The sequence below is a fragment of the Rhamphochromis longiceps genome, linkage group LG13, assembly GCF_057381845.1.
Source record: "Rhamphochromis longiceps isolate RC_006_pf linkage group LG13, R_longiceps_female_GT1.1, whole genome shotgun sequence".
NCBI classification, from domain to species: domain Eukaryota; kingdom Metazoa; phylum Chordata; class Actinopteri; order Cichliformes; family Cichlidae; genus Rhamphochromis; species Rhamphochromis longiceps.
The window spans coordinates 32,063,931-32,081,921 of NC_140569.1; the positions used below are offsets into that span (position 1 = coordinate 32,063,931).

The following is a 17,991-nucleotide window of genomic DNA, read 5'->3' on the forward strand; positions in this document are numbered from 1 at the left end:
TTAAAGTGAGATGTTTGCTAATAGAAACTATGATGCTTTTCCTTATTTTTGTCATACACTGTTGCAATGGCCAAACGCATCATTCAATCAGAGTTTCCTGACCTGCTGTCCATCTACACCAAGCGGTGCAAGACTAAAGCCAGGAATATTACGATGGACCTCTCCCATCCCAACAATGGACTCTACTCACTGTTGAGGTCTGGGAAGCGCTTCCGCTCCCTTAAGGCCAAAACCGAGAGAATGAGGAGGAGCTTCATCCCCCAGGCTAGTCGGGCCCTGAACCAGGTGCAGGACTGGACTCTCCCACACACATCGCATCACCGCACGCACTCTGTTTGCACACTTCTTATAATTTATAATTTCCTTTTCTTCATAATTTCTTTCATAAATCATTATTTCCACATTCTTTTTACTGTAAAATTAAAAGTTAAAATCTGTAAATGTTGTAGTAACCTGTAAATCTGTAAATCTTACTGTCATTTAATGGTCGGGCATTGCACAGCAATAAGCATTTCACCACATGTCGCACTGTGTATGGTGCTGTGTGTGACAGATAAAATTTGAATTTGAATGTCCCGTGGGCTAAAAGCTTCAGACTGCTCTACATACTTGGGTTTTAGACAGTTTTTTTCTATTCTTGGACCTGTATGATGTCAGTAACGATGGCCCTTTAGCCCTTCGTCTCAGATAAACAGCTATAGTAATGAACACAGTTTAAAATACTTGCTGTCCAGACCTTCTGTTTCTGTGGCCCATCCAATCAGAAGGCCTTGGCTTGAAGGGAGAGGAATTAAAATAACTTCTTTCAGACAGACAGTGATCTTCGGTCCAGTATAAGATGAATATAAACAATATTTTGAATTATGCAAATCCAGTGTAGTGGAATCTAAGAATAAAAATTTGGACTTGGAAATGAGCAGAACAGGGTTTCAGTGTCCAGCTGACTCGACGCTAAAACCTTACGCGTGTTCTGTCATTGTTCTGTTACACAGCGGTTCTGTGTTTGATTTGTTGCACTATATTTAGACTTTGTTTACTGATGTTGGGCCCCAATATGCCCAAATGTCAAAGAGAAATTAAAAATGCATGGCGTGGAAGAGTTCGGGTCTTAGGAGGTTAAAGTAAAGAGTTTTAGTACAGAAGCACAGATGATATCACTGATGTGTGTCCAGAGTGAGTCACTGCTCACTATAAAATAATCAGTATAACGGTAATGTGAGTGTATTGCAGCGAGACTTTGTGTACATGAACATGAAATTTATTCTAATCAGCCAGACAGAATTGGAAATTAAAGCTGGTGTCTATTACAAACCTGTTTCAAATAAAGGCCTACTACCTTCCACAGTCGAGGTACTGTAAATACAGGGAGTCATCACTGTTTGATGAAACATTTTGTTTGTTACTCTAAATACGATTATATTTAACAAAATAAACAGCCTATACTTAACTAGCTGCTATTCCCATAAACTCCACTTCTAACTGGAGACGGTGTAGTTGCCACCTGCTGGCATACAAATAGTTTGGTATACCCAAATGTAAAAGCTTGAGAAAGAAGAAACTGCAAGACCAAAATTCAAAAATGTGTTCTCAGACCTCAGCAGACAACCTGCTGAATTTAATGTTATTATTAGAGTGAGAACTGAGGAAGACTCAAGACATCATAAACCAGAAATTATCCTTTCGAGAAGGAAGGATAATTCTTATGTGCAGAATGAGCACAAGCAAGTGTGCACACACTGTGATTTTCAAAAGCACCTCTTTGAAAATGAAATGTTGAGATCTAAGACCTCTGTTTTTCCCGTTCTCCATTTTTATACTCAGCTGACATAATAGGACAGTCACTCTCAGTGTTGGGGTTTTATATAGTAAACCTGAGTCTCATTGCTTGTGTTCTTAAAAGATTATTCACTCTCAAAGGAATTCCATTTAGCACAACACATGTACTGTATACATACCCTCTCCACAGAAGTCAACAAAGTGAATATTAAAGAGGCTATTCGCTCCAGCTTTCAGTTTCTGTAAATGGCAGTTTTAGCTAAGATCACTATAGTCAAAAGATCATTATTTCCACTTGTGGTGATTTATATTTTTTGTTATATTGAGCAGAGAGCACACCTTTCCACACTTCAAAATACAAACATGGACATCCAGCAGGACCCCCAGACCCCTCAGAAAAGGGTATAACAGCAAATAATATATTAGAGTCAGTACAAAAAGAGGAGTTGGAATGAAGGGGGTTTGCACAGTAAACAGCTTGCAGAGCATGCTCTATGTGGTATTTGACAGTTGAGTCCATGGAAGGATATCAACTGGGTACTTAAAGCACCACAGTCAAAATATTTTTTATATATTTTTAAAATAGTTTTAACATTCTATGCACTCAAACAATTTGTCTCTGACAATGTCCTCATGAAAAGCAGAGCCTAGGGACAAAGATAACAAAAGGTCAAAAGGTCAAAAACTGAATGTCCAGTTAGCATCCCCAGAAAATTTAGGACTGGTGATGAATTTCATGAAGATCCCTCAGCTGCCACAACCCTGCTTCTATACACACAAAAGTAGTTTTCCAGGATGAAATTTCAAAGTGTGAAGCCAGAGGTTTTTACCAAGTCTTCTGGAAAACGCAGGTTTTCAGCTGATGTGACTGCGAGTGGAGAAAAGGAAAGAGGAGGCACGTATTCCAAAAGCTGATGAATGTTCTGAGAGTCTTTGTCCAGAATCAGAAAGACTTCTGCTGAAAAACTCCCCATAATAACTCTGGAGATGTCGCTTCTGTTCATACATATGTGATTGATGATAAAACTGCGCACTTTGGACAATAACCACTCTGTAATAACCATGTGACTGTGTGAAGGCTAAGACAATAAAAACATGAATGATATCTGTACTGATACATGAAAGATAATTAAACTCCTGGAGGATTGTGTCCCAGCACTGTTCCAAGTGGCACCTTCACATTTAGGGAGACCGTCTGTGTCATATTTGGTTTTGGAAAGGAGCAGTGCCTGTGCAGAGAGTGCAGGATGTTTGCACACTTCTGAAAATCACCTGCTTCTGTCAGATGGTTTCAATTATAAAGAGTTTGTGCTAGGGAGCACTTCTTCAAAGATTTGTCTTCTTGTGCCTTAGAAAGATTGTGTCTATGTGGTCTCTCCAGTTATTGCAGCCTCCTTCAACTGGACATGCATGGTGTCAGGTTAACTGGTGATTCTAAACTGGACGTGAACTCTGTGTGTGTGTGTGTGTGTGTGTGTGTGTGTGTGTGTGTGTGTGTGTGTGTGTGTGTGTGTGTGTGTGTGTGTGTGTGTGTGTGTGTCCATCCATCCAGGGTGTACCGCCTCACAATATAACAGCTGGGATAGGCTCCAGCTCAACCATGACTGTGACTTGGACATGTGGAAACGGATGGTTGGACGGATGGATGGACTAGCTAAGAATAGCTAAACTGACTTGAACATGAAAAGTGAAACTAAATTAAAGCTGAGACTTGCTAACATGTGGTACCAGTTATTTCATTTAAAACTGAATGTGAGAATGAGCATAGCCTGAAGAACAAAAAATGTAAGTGTCTAGACTGTTTATGCAGGATTCATTGCATATAAAATGAAAGTAATGCTGAAAGAAAATGAAAGCTACTTTCCTCACCATGAACTGGTACACCTGTGTTTCTCCTTTAGGCCCTGCTGCTTTGCCTTACACACTCACACCTCCCACCAAAACTTTATTTTTTGTTAAATCCAACTGTAAGTGATTCGATGTTGTCTGGACTGCAACAAATGAGCTGGCAGCCACAGGCACCTTTAATAAAGGGAAGCAGAAGCTGAGGGCCAGAAAGCTCTCAGCACTTGGAAAGACACTGGACTCACCTGGGAGAAAATATGCCAGAGGAGCTGGAAAAACACCACTTAATTCCACTCTCCAGGGGCTGCAGTGGGCCAAATGGGATGCACATTGAAAAGACTGAACCAGAGATTTTTTTTTAAAAACATATCTTGCTGTTTGCTATGACGTTATTGCCTGAATACTGTTGTCTATCACCAAACCCTAAGTAGCTTTTATCTAACATTTTGCCACAAATCACTAATTTTCCAATATTTGCTAAATTGACCACATTAGGGCTAAAAAATTGATTACATGGACTAACCTCACCTCTTAATCTTTGTGTTTTGGTGTTTTCTGTCCCATTGCAACAGGTGTATAAAACTAAGCATCAAACCATACAGTCTGCCTCTACTAAAAATTATAAAAGAATGGATTCTTCTAAAGAGGTGAATGAGTTTGAGTGTTGTACTACGCGTTACTCTTAATCTGTTCATCCCTCTGTGATCAGCTGTAGGTGGAAACAACCATCAAATGCTTGATATTTACCAGAGAGCCTCATGTCGCAGTTACAAACGTTCTAAATGTTGCAATCTTTGATTATTGTTGCACATGTTCAGAATTATTTCGTTTCATTACTCATCCAAGTGGCTTCTTCAGTCTCAGCTGATTGCAGGTTTCTCCAACCTTATAAACAGAACATCACATCATGAAGGCCCTGAGTAAATGTGGTTATCTCAGCTGGACTTTTGTCAGCCTATCAAATTGCTGCCATGAGCTTGGTGTCCACATTCTCACCTACAAAATGTTCAAATCAAACTGTTTAAATCTGCATTTCATCCTTTTATAAATCATTTAGCAAATCTTATCAACGCCTTCATGTGCTGTAACCACAGCGCTGTGACACTGCTGTCACAGCAGTAACAAGACTGGCCTACCGCAAATGTTTTGAACCTTCATCACCACAATAATTAGTGTGTAGCCCCAGTGGATGGAAAAATAAAATCACAAATTATTTACATCATTTCTATGTACAATATTATTACTATAGGGAAGAACCATGAACTGCAGCCAGTGAGGCTGAGACATTCACACAGATGGATGACAGACTGGGCTGATGTCCCAGTGAACATTTTTCTGCTGATTAGCTTGTGAAAAGTCTTGAGGCAGCTAAGTTATAACCAGATAGCATTTGACTGAAAATAAAGTTTATTCCACTGGGATTATTCTAAAGAGGTAATAAATTCTCCAGAACACAAGAGAATCCAAAATGGCAGGAGATGTTTAAACTTTGTAGAGCTTTAAAGTTTCTATTTTCCTCTGTTTACATGAAACTTGCTGATAAATGCATCATCAAGTTGCATCTTCTGGACATGAGATCTCAGTTAACTGGCATGAGTATAAAAACAGTATAAACACATCCACAGTTTAGGGAATCAGCGCTCGTCCCTCAACACCTATCTCATGAGGTAAGTATGATAAACAAGACGAGCATGATTTATTCGGTCTCAGTTCTTGAAGCTCACTATGGTGTGCAAGTAACTTTCATCTAGGCTCTGCCCTGCACACTGTTGCTGGAATGAGAAAGACAGAGAAAGGAAGCGCTTGAACTTTAAGGGGAGGACGAAGCAAGCTTGGACAAGCATGTGAGCTCATAGCAAATGTTACGACTGTAAACATGTTTGTGCCTGGTGCTGCCTTTTGGAGCATTTTTAATGCTCTGTGCAGTTTTGGTGTGTGAAGTTCTACTTTATTATTGGCCTGTTATTGAGCATGAGGTAGCCAATATTAGTTTCTATGCAATGCATCATCCTAATCAAGTTTACTCACATTACATGATAACTGAGCACGCCACCATTCTCAACTAAATAGGCACACTTCTGGTTGCCAAAAATGGCAATTTTATCAAACAAAACAGCAAATGGTGCGTATTAAAAGTGACAGATGGACTGGTGCAGTAGTTACAGTACTGTGGATGCTATACTGGTCTCCTGTGGTGAGAGCTGGGCATGAAAGTGAAGCTGTTGATTTACTGTTTGATCTGCATTCAAACCCATAACTACAGCCACAAGCTGCACGTAGTGCCCGAAATGGAGTGTGACAACTCTAAAATCGTTGAAAGATTTAGCAACTGCAGAAGACCCATTTTGATGGATGCCTTTTTAACATATAAGAAAGCATGCAAGTTAGCTGCCACGTTAACTCTCATTTCTCTCAATCCTATGGTGGGAAGTGGTCTGATCACAGTAGGCAGAGACAGCATACCCACAATGTGCCCAGATTCTATGTGTGGGACCCACATGTGGCCACACATGCATATTAGTGTATTACCACCACTAATTGATATTGAGTGAGCAGTAGATTATTGCTTAAAAAAAGCTAGTTTTATCCACTCCCTTATTCACATTATATTACACCAGATACTCTTCCTGACACAACCCTCAAGTGATTTAAGGCTCCTCCCAAGGACAAACCTTGCTCTTTTGCTTCATAGTCAGACATGTAAGGACAGGACAGGTTCCATAGGGAATCACCTGTCCTAATAAACAAACAAACAAACAAACAAACAAACAAACAAAAACACAATTCAAATCCTATCCCACTAGTCAGTCTACAGTCGTTTGCAGTTCACTTCCAAAGTTCTTTTGCAACAAGATAAGATCCAATTTAACTTCCATTTTATTGAGGTTATAAATCAGTCACCTTCTCTCAGCTTCATATATGTTCTGTGGTTTCACCAGAATATTTCCCTGTATGCTGGTTCCCTATTATAAATACAGCATACACACACATACAGGTATGGATGAATTGTGGGACTGTATGGGCAGGGCAAACCAACACTTATCCCACACAGGCCCTAAGTGAGCGTCCGGACATAGGTCTTACAGCAGATGAGTTTTCTCTATATAAAACCCATATAGAAGCCCCTACCAGCTGGGTGCAGGCACACCCAACTGAGGCCCATGTGGGATAAATGTAGGTTTGGCCTGCCCAAACAACCCCACAGTTCATCCACAGCTACCCAGTGTGGGCCCGCATGGACATGTTTGCTAGCCAATCATATGATTACTGGATTATTTAAGTAATATTCATCTCCTTTATATCTCCACTTCAGCCTCTTCAGTGCATCCCCAACCCCTCTTGAAGTTTTTCACTTTTACCACTTTTTGGTTATTGGTTACTGGCTCCAATACTAATGTCAAAGACTGGAAACATTCACCTAAAGTTATATTTATCCAATAGCCAGAAGGGAGTTCAGGCATCACTGTTAATCCATCCCAGTGCAAAAAAGAAAACCATCCTTCCGGGTCATTCACAGTTAACAGTCTGAGGCTCTTTTTCCGTGAGCTGGTGTTACTCCAGTCATACTAATTTGTTCAGCTGCGTCAGACAGGAATTCAGTGAGTTCGACTCCCCATGTTTATTCATGTGTCACAGCCAGATACACTCATCTGCTTCTTGTAAGCACTCAGGCGGGTTAAGACACAGTCTGCTGGCTCTGTGAAACACCAAACAACACCCATGCCATGTGCTCTGTTACACAGGAGCAGTTCATGACATTCTCCAGTTTTAATCTAACTGTCTACACTAATCTTGAGGTCATTAACGCTACCTTTGGTTTTACCGTTCCCTTTTGGTTTGATTTTTTTCTCTGTATTTTGTAAATGTTGTTATGATCTGTGTAAATGTGCTTATCCATATCTTAAAAGTTGGTGGTCAAAAATCAAAATTCAAGATCACATCGCAAAAGATGTCCTTAGCTTTAATTAAAACCACCAAACATCAGAGACCCATGGAGATTATTCAGGGATAAATCTGGTCAGCCAGTCATGGACTTTAAAACCTTTTGTCTCTAAATTTAGTTGAAAAGCTAAAGATGAAAAACATCAGTCTTTAAGTCCACCTAATTTCAACCATTCACCAATTAATATCACAGATTTTGCCTTTTTTTGGCCATTCATCAATAACTTTTATCATTTCATCATCAGCTGATATAGCTAACCGCTGTCTGGTCACAGTTGGCTGAATGAGACTAAGGCTGCTCTCTGATTGGTTTCTTCCATATCTACTATTAACTTGATGTTTCAGCAGCTTTTACTTGACTATGCTGTAGAAGAGTCCAGTTCTAGCGGAGATACAATAAATAACTTTTGTTGGTGTGTTGGTTACAGCTAGCACCCGAAGCACTGTATATGATACTGACTGTATATGATACTGACTATCTTTCAGATTTGTAAAATCTTTCTGTTGATACCAAGACGTGTCTCAGACATAGTGTTAGTTATCATCTGTTTATGGTCACAACAGCAGTTGCCTCAAGGCACTTTTTATTGTAAGGTAAAGATCCCACATTATGCAAAATAACATTATTAGATTTGCATAGTACATTTGTTCTAAGCTCCTTAGGCTGTGCACAGTGCTCTTTCATGTTGATATTTCCACCCAGTGACGCAAACGCAATCTGTCCAGTGCTGATTAAAAAGTTAGACAAGGTACTGGTGACAATGTGCCACTCTCATCAACTGTGTAACTGTTCTTTTTTGACATCACACATCAGCAGTTAATGACAAATAAATCACCAGAATTATTTAAGAAAATACACAACTGGAAAATTTTGGATTTGTGCATCGCTGGTCAAAAACTGGCATTAGAAAAATATATGACTGTTTAGCTATGTTCACCATGTACGTTTGTCATGAGAGTCATAAGGGACAGTAAAATTATCATCCTTAAAATCAGCATAATCATGTTAAAATACAGCAGACTCTTTTCATTACGGCACAATAATTTCACACCTGTGTACTGTTGTGAAGGAACGTGGTGATAAAATGCAAAAGATTTTCATGTCAACAACATGTTTTTCCACCAGCAGCTCTAATATGCCAGATTTGAGGCTTGTTAGTAGTAATACCACCCATCGAGATTGGTGATGTGCGCAACCAACAAAAGCCAGGATCACTTACCTACTCTGAAGTTGGGTGCTGTCAGGGTATCTGTGGCATGACCATTCTCACTGATGATGGTGGTGGTGTTTCCCCGCTCACAGTTGTTGTGACACCTGCCACCTATGCAGGTCAGTTTGCAGACAGTGGGCGTGAAGACCACCTTGATTCTTCCCGTATGGTTGCCTGCTGCCGCCAAAAATATGGCACAAAGCAAGACAAGAGGGAGGGAGAGCAGAGGAACTTCGGTTATTCTTTGAGCCACTGGAAGTGAAATTACTTTCATGTTGAAGCTTGTCTCAATCATCTGCTAAGGCTTCAGTCAAAACAACGACTAAAAAAAAGAAAAAAACAAAAAATACAGCTACTATGTAATTTTCAATTTCTCAAAAACTTGTGTCTCGGCCCAACACTTCAAACTGCCTGCCTATCTATTCCTCCTCCTTCTCCAGTGCTCCTAGATCCAGGGGCGCCTCTGAAATATGAGCAGGAATAAAGAAAAAAAAATTGTGGGAGCGGGAGAAGTCAGCAAACAAAACTCTGGGATTCCTTCCAATTCGTCATCAGAAGTCTCTGAGAGGTGGATATCGGCATATCTTCCAAAACAGACAAACAGCAATTATGCCACCTTCAGCTCCAGTACAAGCATTCCTTGTGCTTCGCCTTTCTTTTCCTTCTCTCTTTCCCCTTGATTTTTACTCTTAAGGAACACTAGCACCTCAAATAAACAGCAAAATCTCCAAAAATACTTTACTATGAAGGCACCAAATCCGTAAAAAAGTTGCCCCAGTCTTACAGAGGAATGAAAGAAAAAAGCTTATCTCCCCATTCCTAAGTTCGCTAAATATTCCTTCTCCACCCTCATGAAATCCAGCCCTCAGTTATTACTGACAGGAAAAAAAGAAGGCTTCAAAGTACACAGCATGTGTAACCTACTGTTTAACACATACACCTCTTTAGTTACATGAAGCTTTTTTTCTTTAATCCATTCAATTTTCTTCGTCCCACCCACCCACACACACACACACACACACACACACACACACACACACACACACACACACACACACACACACTCTTTTAATATCTCTTCCCTATGCAGTGGTTCTTGGCATCCCTGTGTCAGGTCCAAACCCCTGTCTCCAGCACTCAGTGCTTTGTCTAAGACTGTCAGCTGTTCATGCCAGCGAGTGCAGACTCGTGGAGTAAATCCAAGGAGCTGAAAAAGAGGAATCTTTTTTTTAAAACCCGAGAGCAGTGAAAACCACTGGATAAAACGCCCCAGGCTACCTAAACATTCACTAATAGGTGCAAAAATTAACTATTAAACAGGGACTTAATGTGATGTAGCGGTTACTACCCAAAGCCAATGGAAACTGGTTTTAAAAATAGTGCCAGGAGTATATATAGACGTCCAAAATTTAAAGTCCACACATGGTTTGTCCAATTCCCCTTGGAGGGAAGATTATTTCCAAAAGGAAATAAACAAGGAAAGGAGAATGGCAAAGTAACTGTGGGCAGGGGGAATGTGGGACTTCGCTTCACTAAAGGAACAAAAATATAAACAAAAGGTTCCAAAACATCCACCTGGAAACCTCCAATCTGCAAACAATTTTGAAGCTTTTTTAAAACAAACCTTCGTCTAAAGAAAATCAAACGTTAAGGTTTACTGAGCCACTGTGCTGATATATAGTATTCACCCAATTTTGTCTTTATTTTGGCTTTTTTTTTTTTTTTTTTCCTACACCATATTGCTCAGAAGAAGAGTCAAATTCAAATCAGTTCAATTGTCACCACAAGACGCTTTATATTTTAAGGTAGACCCTACAATAATACATACAGAGAAACCCAACAATATTATGACCCCCTATGAGCAAGCACTTTGGCGACAGTGGGAAGAAAAAACTCCCTTTTAACAGGAAGAAACCTCCGGCAGAACCAGGCTCAGGGAGGGGAAAATGCAAATGCATCAGTTTCCCTCTTTAAATGAGAACATAAAGAGAGTCTGCTGCTGAAGATAACCTGGATAAAAAATTCAAAAGGTTGAAAGCTATGGCGTTATTTTTGTGCCACTATTCTGAGCGCACGTAAAAAAGATTTGAGCGCACGTAAAAAAATTCGCAAGTGCAAGTGTTGCATTTTGAGGAGAAATTTATTTTGAGCAAAGAAAAGCTAAATTTGAGTGAACAAAATTCATTGCTGCGTGCAAAAAATGTATTTCAGTGTTTGCTATTATCCACACACACAACAGCAGCCGCTCTCGCTCAGTTTTTGCATTTGCGCAATGTGTCGCTCGCGCTCTAAACATTTCTGCCCGTGCACGTTCAACGCTTTCTGTAAACCATTATATTTGTGCCACAAAACCAGCAAATCACAGACTTGGATGCAAAAAATCTGATTGGCTGTTTTGGTCTCCAATCAGCTTGAAATGACGAAATGCAATATCCCAGAATCCATTTCATCCAAAACTCAAACGAGGCAGTGGCGGAGTTTGAAATATTACTCTTTCTGGGTCACAAAATAAACTTTTAAGATATTTTCATGCGAGAATGGTGCTGCGTAAACTTCAAATATCTGCTTGATTTATCAAGACATCACATATTTGCATAAGTGCTCTAATGTTTTTGGAGATGCCTGTTACCCACCAGCTGACCAGGTGGTCACTCGGGTTAAACATAATATATAAGGCTGAACTGACAAAAGATCGTCCCAACTACACCGCCAGGTATTATAGGAAAAAACATAAAGCCTAAAACAAACGCTGTTGTGACAGTGATGTACACTGTCTTGTATATATTTATGATTTGTATCATCTTCATGTTTCCCTCTCACCACATATCCAAACCGATATCATGACCAGCAGCTTTTACAGCTGTGGCTCCAGCAAACATCAGCTGATACTAGAAAGTAATATTAAATAAATTCTAACAACAGCTTTTCAAGCTTGAACGTCATTTTATTTCATTTCATTGCATTTATTTATTTCACACTTGGTACAACAGTTTCCACAGTTAGTTCTTTCAGACAAACCAACCACACTTTCTATCAGTAAAGCACTGCAACCATGTGTGAAAAGGAGCAGGAAGAAGAAAATATTCTTATTAAACCCTGCCCCCTATCTACAATCCAACTTATATTGCAAGTGGGCACCAAAAATCAAGGAACAAACTAACATTAACATTTATCTCCGGTCCTAACTCAAACCAAACAACAAATTTACAATCAGAATATACCACCCCACATAGTAACAAGGAGAAAAGATAAGTAAATAAAATAAATGAGGCAAAAAAATAATGGATCCTTTTTCAATTAACTCCAATTTCATTCACATTCTTCATGTTGAGTTATTGTTTTAGACATGTAACACTTTTTAAAACAATGCAAATTTATACAAGTCTTTAAATTATAATGAAGAGAGTTCCACAGTCGTATACCCCTAACCGTTGCACTCATTAATCTTTGTGTAGTCCTAGCTAGCTGATGCTTAATATAAAATTTCCTTCTGCTGTCTTCTCCCCCCGAACACATTAAAAATACTCTTTGTAACTTAAAAGGCAAAATATTATTTTTAGCCTTAAACATAATTAATAGTATGTGTAGTTTCACTAAATCTCCTAATTTTAATTAATTTATTTATTTTTTTTTATGTTCTCTATATTTAACGTTATGAATCCTTCGTATAACTTTCTTCTGTAATAAGTTTAGAGGTTTTTTAGTATTCTCATATGTATTCCCCCAAACTTCGACACAGTAACTAAAGTATGAGGAAAACAATGAAAAATATAAAATGCGCATTGTTTTGTAGTCTAATAAATCTCTTACATTTCCCAAAATATAAATGTTTTTAACCATCTTCTTTCTAATATACTCAATATGAGATTTCCACATCAAATTTTCATCTACTATTACACCCCAAAAGTGAAATTCAGTAACTCTTTCAATCAATTCTCCATTAATTAATTGACATAATGACTTCTTCCTCCTTTTCACAATTGCCAAATATCATGAATTTCGTTTTTGTCAGATTCAAAGATAATTTATTTACATCAAACCATTTTTTTAATCTCAGAAATCCTATTTTCAACCAAATCTTTCAAATTCTCTCCAGAGCAATAAAAGTTTGTGTCATCTGCAAATAAAATAAAATTTAACCTTTTTGATACGTCACAGATATCATTAATATATAAATTAAAAAGTTTAGGTCCCAAAATAGAACCTTGAGGAACGCCACATACAATCTTCAATCTTTCAGAGGTATTGCCGAGATAATGTACATATTGCGACCTATTGAACGTGCTGCTGTTGTTTAGCGCAACATCCGCTGGTTTCCTCTTTCTGGTGCAAAGTGGGCGATAAACAAACAAGAGAGACAATCAGCTGATCATTGATCAGTTTCATGATTGAAGTAGCAACAGGAGAGGGAGGGGGGAGAATGAGAGAAGAAGAGGGTTTTTGTTGATCGTGTCGAGCATATGGAAACAGAGGTAAAGGAGCATCTCTTACACAACACAGACATAATCATCTTGAAGAGAGAAAAGGTTCAGGGTGTGATTCATCCGGGCAACAAAGAAGCTGTGGCATAGCAGAGAGGAATGAGCGAGTACAGAAAGGGGGATAGTTGTTTTTCTTTCTGATGTTTTCCTTTAAGGCACAGAGGCTTTATGTGAGCCATCAAAGGGCATACAACTGTAGAGGCTTCAAAAGAAAAGTCAGGGTTCATGGAACGCATTTTTAGAGTCATCTGCAATGTTTTTGCAAACAAATGGTAAATGGCCTGCATTTGTATAGTGCTTTTCTAGTCCCTAAGGACCCCAAAGCGCTTCACACTACATTCAGTCATTCACCCACACATTCACGCACTGGCGATGGCAGCTACATTGTAGCCACAGCTGCCCTGGGGCGCACTGACAGAGGCGAGGCTGCCACCAGGCTCTCTGACCACCTGGGTCAAACATGGGGTTAGTATCTTGCCCAAGGATATTTGGCAGCCAAGAGGCAGCCTGGGATCGAACCACCGACTTTCTGATTAGTGGCTGACCTGCTCTGCCACCTGAGCTACAGCCACCCACAAGGAACAGTAATTATTTAAAAAGAATTAATACGTACACCGATGAGCCAAACCATTAAGACCCACTGAAAGCTGAAAATTAAGGTCTGCAAAGTTGTGAGAACTGCTGCCATGAAGCTCAATTGTTTCGGCACATCTGACGGCACATCCATCTAAATCCTGGTGCAGGTTTATATTCTGGGTAAGTCTATGGGAAAATGGCCCCCAGCTGCCTTGTTCTATGACCTCAATAAACACGTTCCTGGTCAGTTTTAGGGTCTCAGCCACTAGTGTCAAGTTTTAAATACAACATGATGTTCATTTTGCACATTAGTGACCCCAAGTAGAATAAAGACAAGTGGATGGATGGATAACACTGGCAAACATGTCATGTAGTTACATCTATATAGGGCTTCTTAAGTCTTCTTTCTTCTTCTTCTTTTGTCCCTAGCTGGCAGTTGGCGGGGGAGGTCATCCATGAAGCCAATACGTCGCTGTGGGTGTCGTAGGGTTTCCGTCTTGGTCAACGATGTACACCCATCGTGGGAGCAACCATCATGGCAGGCGATGGTTGCTCATGCTGCAGACGTGGCCAAACCATTGCAGTCATCGCTTCTAGATCAGCTCTTCCATCTCTAGTCTTACTCACTCAAAGTCACAAACATGACAGCAGGATGCAGGAGAGCACAGGGGAACTAGAAAAGACTGTCTCAAGCATTAGTGATGGGATTTCCGGCTCTTTTTAGAGAGCCGGCTCTTTTGGCTCGGCTCACTAAAAAGAGCCGGCTCTTTCAGCTCCAAACCGGCCCTTTAGGTTGTTTTGTTGCTTTAATTAATTTATTATTATCAATAATATAAAATTATGCACAAAAGGAATTACTAATGTAAAAAAAGTGGTTTTATTTATATATGTTTATATATAAATATATGTGGTGGCCCCTAGAGACAAAACACGTACAAACTCCAAAACATATTTCTAGCGTTAACTGAACTTCAAAACAGAGCTACTAGATCACTTAAATTACACAAGTGATCTAAATTGTATTGTTTGTGTATAAATACACAAACAATACATATGTGTATTGTTTGTGTATTTATACACAAGCACTCACATATATTCAAATAATTTAAAAAAATGTTCATTTACCTTTTACTACCACACACCAAATCCGGTCGTTGGTACTTGCTGGCTTGTGTAGCCACTAGGTAACAAAAGCTCAACACTGCGCCTAGCATCCTGGAGCACTTCTGTTGTGTTTTGTACGTGTGTCTGAGTTTTTACGTGTTTCAGAGTTCGTACGTGTTTTGAAGTTTGTATGTGCTTTGTCTCTAGGGGCCACCGTAAATATACTTTTATTTATTCACTCCACATAAAATGTAATAAATAAATCATATAATACAAAAACCAACTAGTCACAGTTCAACTTTTAACTTTTAAGTAACTTTTAAATTTTCAGCTTTTTCCTTTTAAACAAATTTAAAATGAAACAACACAAAACGCTGCAAACCACAACACAATTAAATATAAATTAAAATATGAAAACAAAAAGAAGATGCACATTCTCTGTCATATGGGCCTGCATGAATAAACTTTCTGAATCCTTTATCATCCGCAACTGAAAATAGTTGTGGATGATTACTATACCTTTCTAATGTGACGTTGTTGTCCCTGGCTCTCTTTCTCTCTCTTTCCCTCCCGCTCTGTTCCTGTGCTCCTGCAAGTGTAACTACTGCCCCTCCCCCCTCTGCCCAGCGCAAAGCACAAGGCTGAGTGAAGCGGGAAAAAAGTGCGAGAGAGAGGGTGAGAGAAGGAAAAAAAAAAACCCCACGGCTCACGATAAGGAGCCGGCTCGTGTCGTTCACGTCACAGATCCGGCTCTAAGAGCCATTTCGTTCGCGACCGACACATCACTATCAAGCATACATCCTGATACCTTAACTTCTATTATGCCACTTATTAGACAGTTAGTGTTTTTTAAGTTGTTTTAGGTGGGAGTGACACATTTTTACAAAATGTTCAAATGGGAACATGACCGAGTGAATTGAGGTACTTCATTTTTAGGTCCCACGACTTGTTTATTTCAAGATTTTTTAAAGGGGCTTCGTTACAACACTAATGTCAAAACTCAGGTAATTCTTGCATAAAAGAACAACTTTATTTAGATAACATATTTTAACTTGCACCCTAAATTGACATCATTAGCAAAGATCTGACCAAGTACAGCTGAGGAGGTGGCAAAGAATTTTGTAGGGAAAACATTTGGGATTTTATAATGCAAACATATATTTTGCAAAGGCATGAGTGTAGACTGTGCAGTCTTTATATTTGTGGTTAGAGTCCTTCATGAAGCTGATGAAGTTAGTCTTAATTGTAGGAACTGGTCCTACAATTAAGCTGACCTAAGATCAACAGTTCCAGAAATCCCTACTCTGATTGTATACTATTTGTGGCATGCTTCTTTGGTCACTGTGGTGATGGTGAGGTGATCCTCCCTGACCAAACCTTCAGTCATGACCCACACTGCTAACACTTGTCTGAGGTTGCTTTGGCAGTGTGGGAGAGCTGAGGGATAGCTGAGGGGAGACGGAGAATAACTTTACCAGATGTCGCACCACAGCCAGTTGCTGACAGGCTGTCTGTCGCGTGGGACAGGGCTGACAGAGAGGCTGCAGGCTTCCTGTTTTAGAAGAGCAAACATGTCTGCTACTTTCAAAAAGTCTAGTGCTGACTGCATGCTGAGCAAAAACCAGCCATGGTATTCCCATTAAATTAGGCTCAGGGGTCTGCTATTTGTAGCTTTGCTGTGTTACACAGTAACTGGGGATATATGCTTCAGCAGGAGATCTACGTTACGCCTTAACCACAAACCACTCTGAAACCCTGCACCGTAACCCGACGTGCACTACCCAAGAAATGTGAGGTCGACAAAGCCCACACAGTTTTTTATCAATGATAAATTTATCAGTGAGAGAATAACAATCGTTGTCTCATTAATCACAATCAGAATACTTTATTATAAGGAATAATAATCATAGCATCAATAAGACTCACAAATATCACCAAGCTTCTGGAGGGGGACTGCTGAAACTATGACAACGGACATGAGGGAAGTACAAAGAAGTAAAAGAACTAACGGGACAAATGTGTTTGCTCCTAAAAAACCCAACAAATCAAAGACTGCAACGAGTGGTGACCCAGGAGGGGAAAAAAATCAATCAGTAATGTTTCTTTAATTGACAGATGCTATGACAAAATTGTCCTTTATATAAACACACAAACACTTAACCAAAAAAAGCCATCACATAAATAAATAATATGTTTACAAGTTGTGACAGCTGTCAACATGAGAATTGCTTTTCAGTCAAACTAATCAGTCATATTTTAATAATGTTTAACACAAGTTGTATGCAGGCAATGCATCCTTATTCTTGATTGCTACAGCTAGTACTCTCCCCTGCGGTCGCAGCAGATGGCCCCGCCCCTCCCTGAGCCTGGTTCTGCCGGAGGTTTCTTCCTGTTAAAAGGGAGTTTTTCCTTCCCACTGTCGCCAAGGTGCTTGCTCATAGCGGGTCATATGATTGTTGGGTTTTTCTCTGTATGTATTATTGTAGGGTCTACCTTAAAGTGCTTTGAGGCAACTGTTGTTGCGATTTGGCGCTGTATGAATTGAATTGAATTGATGTTAGGGTCATGTTAGCAGCATGCATGCTTTGACTGGCAGGGTGCGCCAACATGGGCAACTACAGCTGACAGCAGTGAGCTAGGTCTAACTTGCACTAGAGTAATTGAACTGGATCCCTCCTAACATATTTGTTGGTGCCTATTAGAGTGTTTTCAAATTGAATTGTCTGATCAATAACACAGTATGTCATCCTGTGAGGATGGAAATGAATTGAAATCTCCTGAAGTGGACTGTGTGTTCTGTGATTTTGGTGCCAGTTTATTTCCAATTATATTTATCTCTACTATTACTGGGGGGGAAACAAAATCAAAAATCATTCAGAAATCTTTCAGTTCATTAAATGAAAGTAAAACATTTGATATGGCGCGATCGTGGCTCAAGAGTTGGGAGTTCGCCTTGTAATCGGAAGGTTGCCAGTTCGAGTCCCGGCTTAGACAGTCTCGGTCGTTGTGTCCTTGGGCAAGACACTTCGCCAGGTGGCGCCAGTGTCTGGCAGCCT

The 17,991-nt window shown here is 39.7% G+C and overlaps 1 protein-coding gene across 7 annotated transcripts in view; it reads right to left on the bottom strand.

Annotated features, from left to right (window-relative positions):
* ltbp1 (latent transforming growth factor beta binding protein 1) overlaps positions 1-17,991 on the bottom strand; it is a 142,019-nt gene that overhangs the window by 57,150 nt on the left and 66,878 nt on the right. For 6 of the 7 annotated variants that reach the window (XM_085429029.1, XM_085429027.1, XM_085429032.1 and 3 more), the window contains exon 5: positions 8,784-8,951. In XM_085429029.1, the coding sequence (XP_085285155.1) occupies positions 8,784-8,951 (168 nt within the window). The remainder of the gene's footprint in view (positions 1-8,783; positions 8,952-17,991) is intronic. The other variant, XM_085429026.1, reaches the window with a different exon arrangement.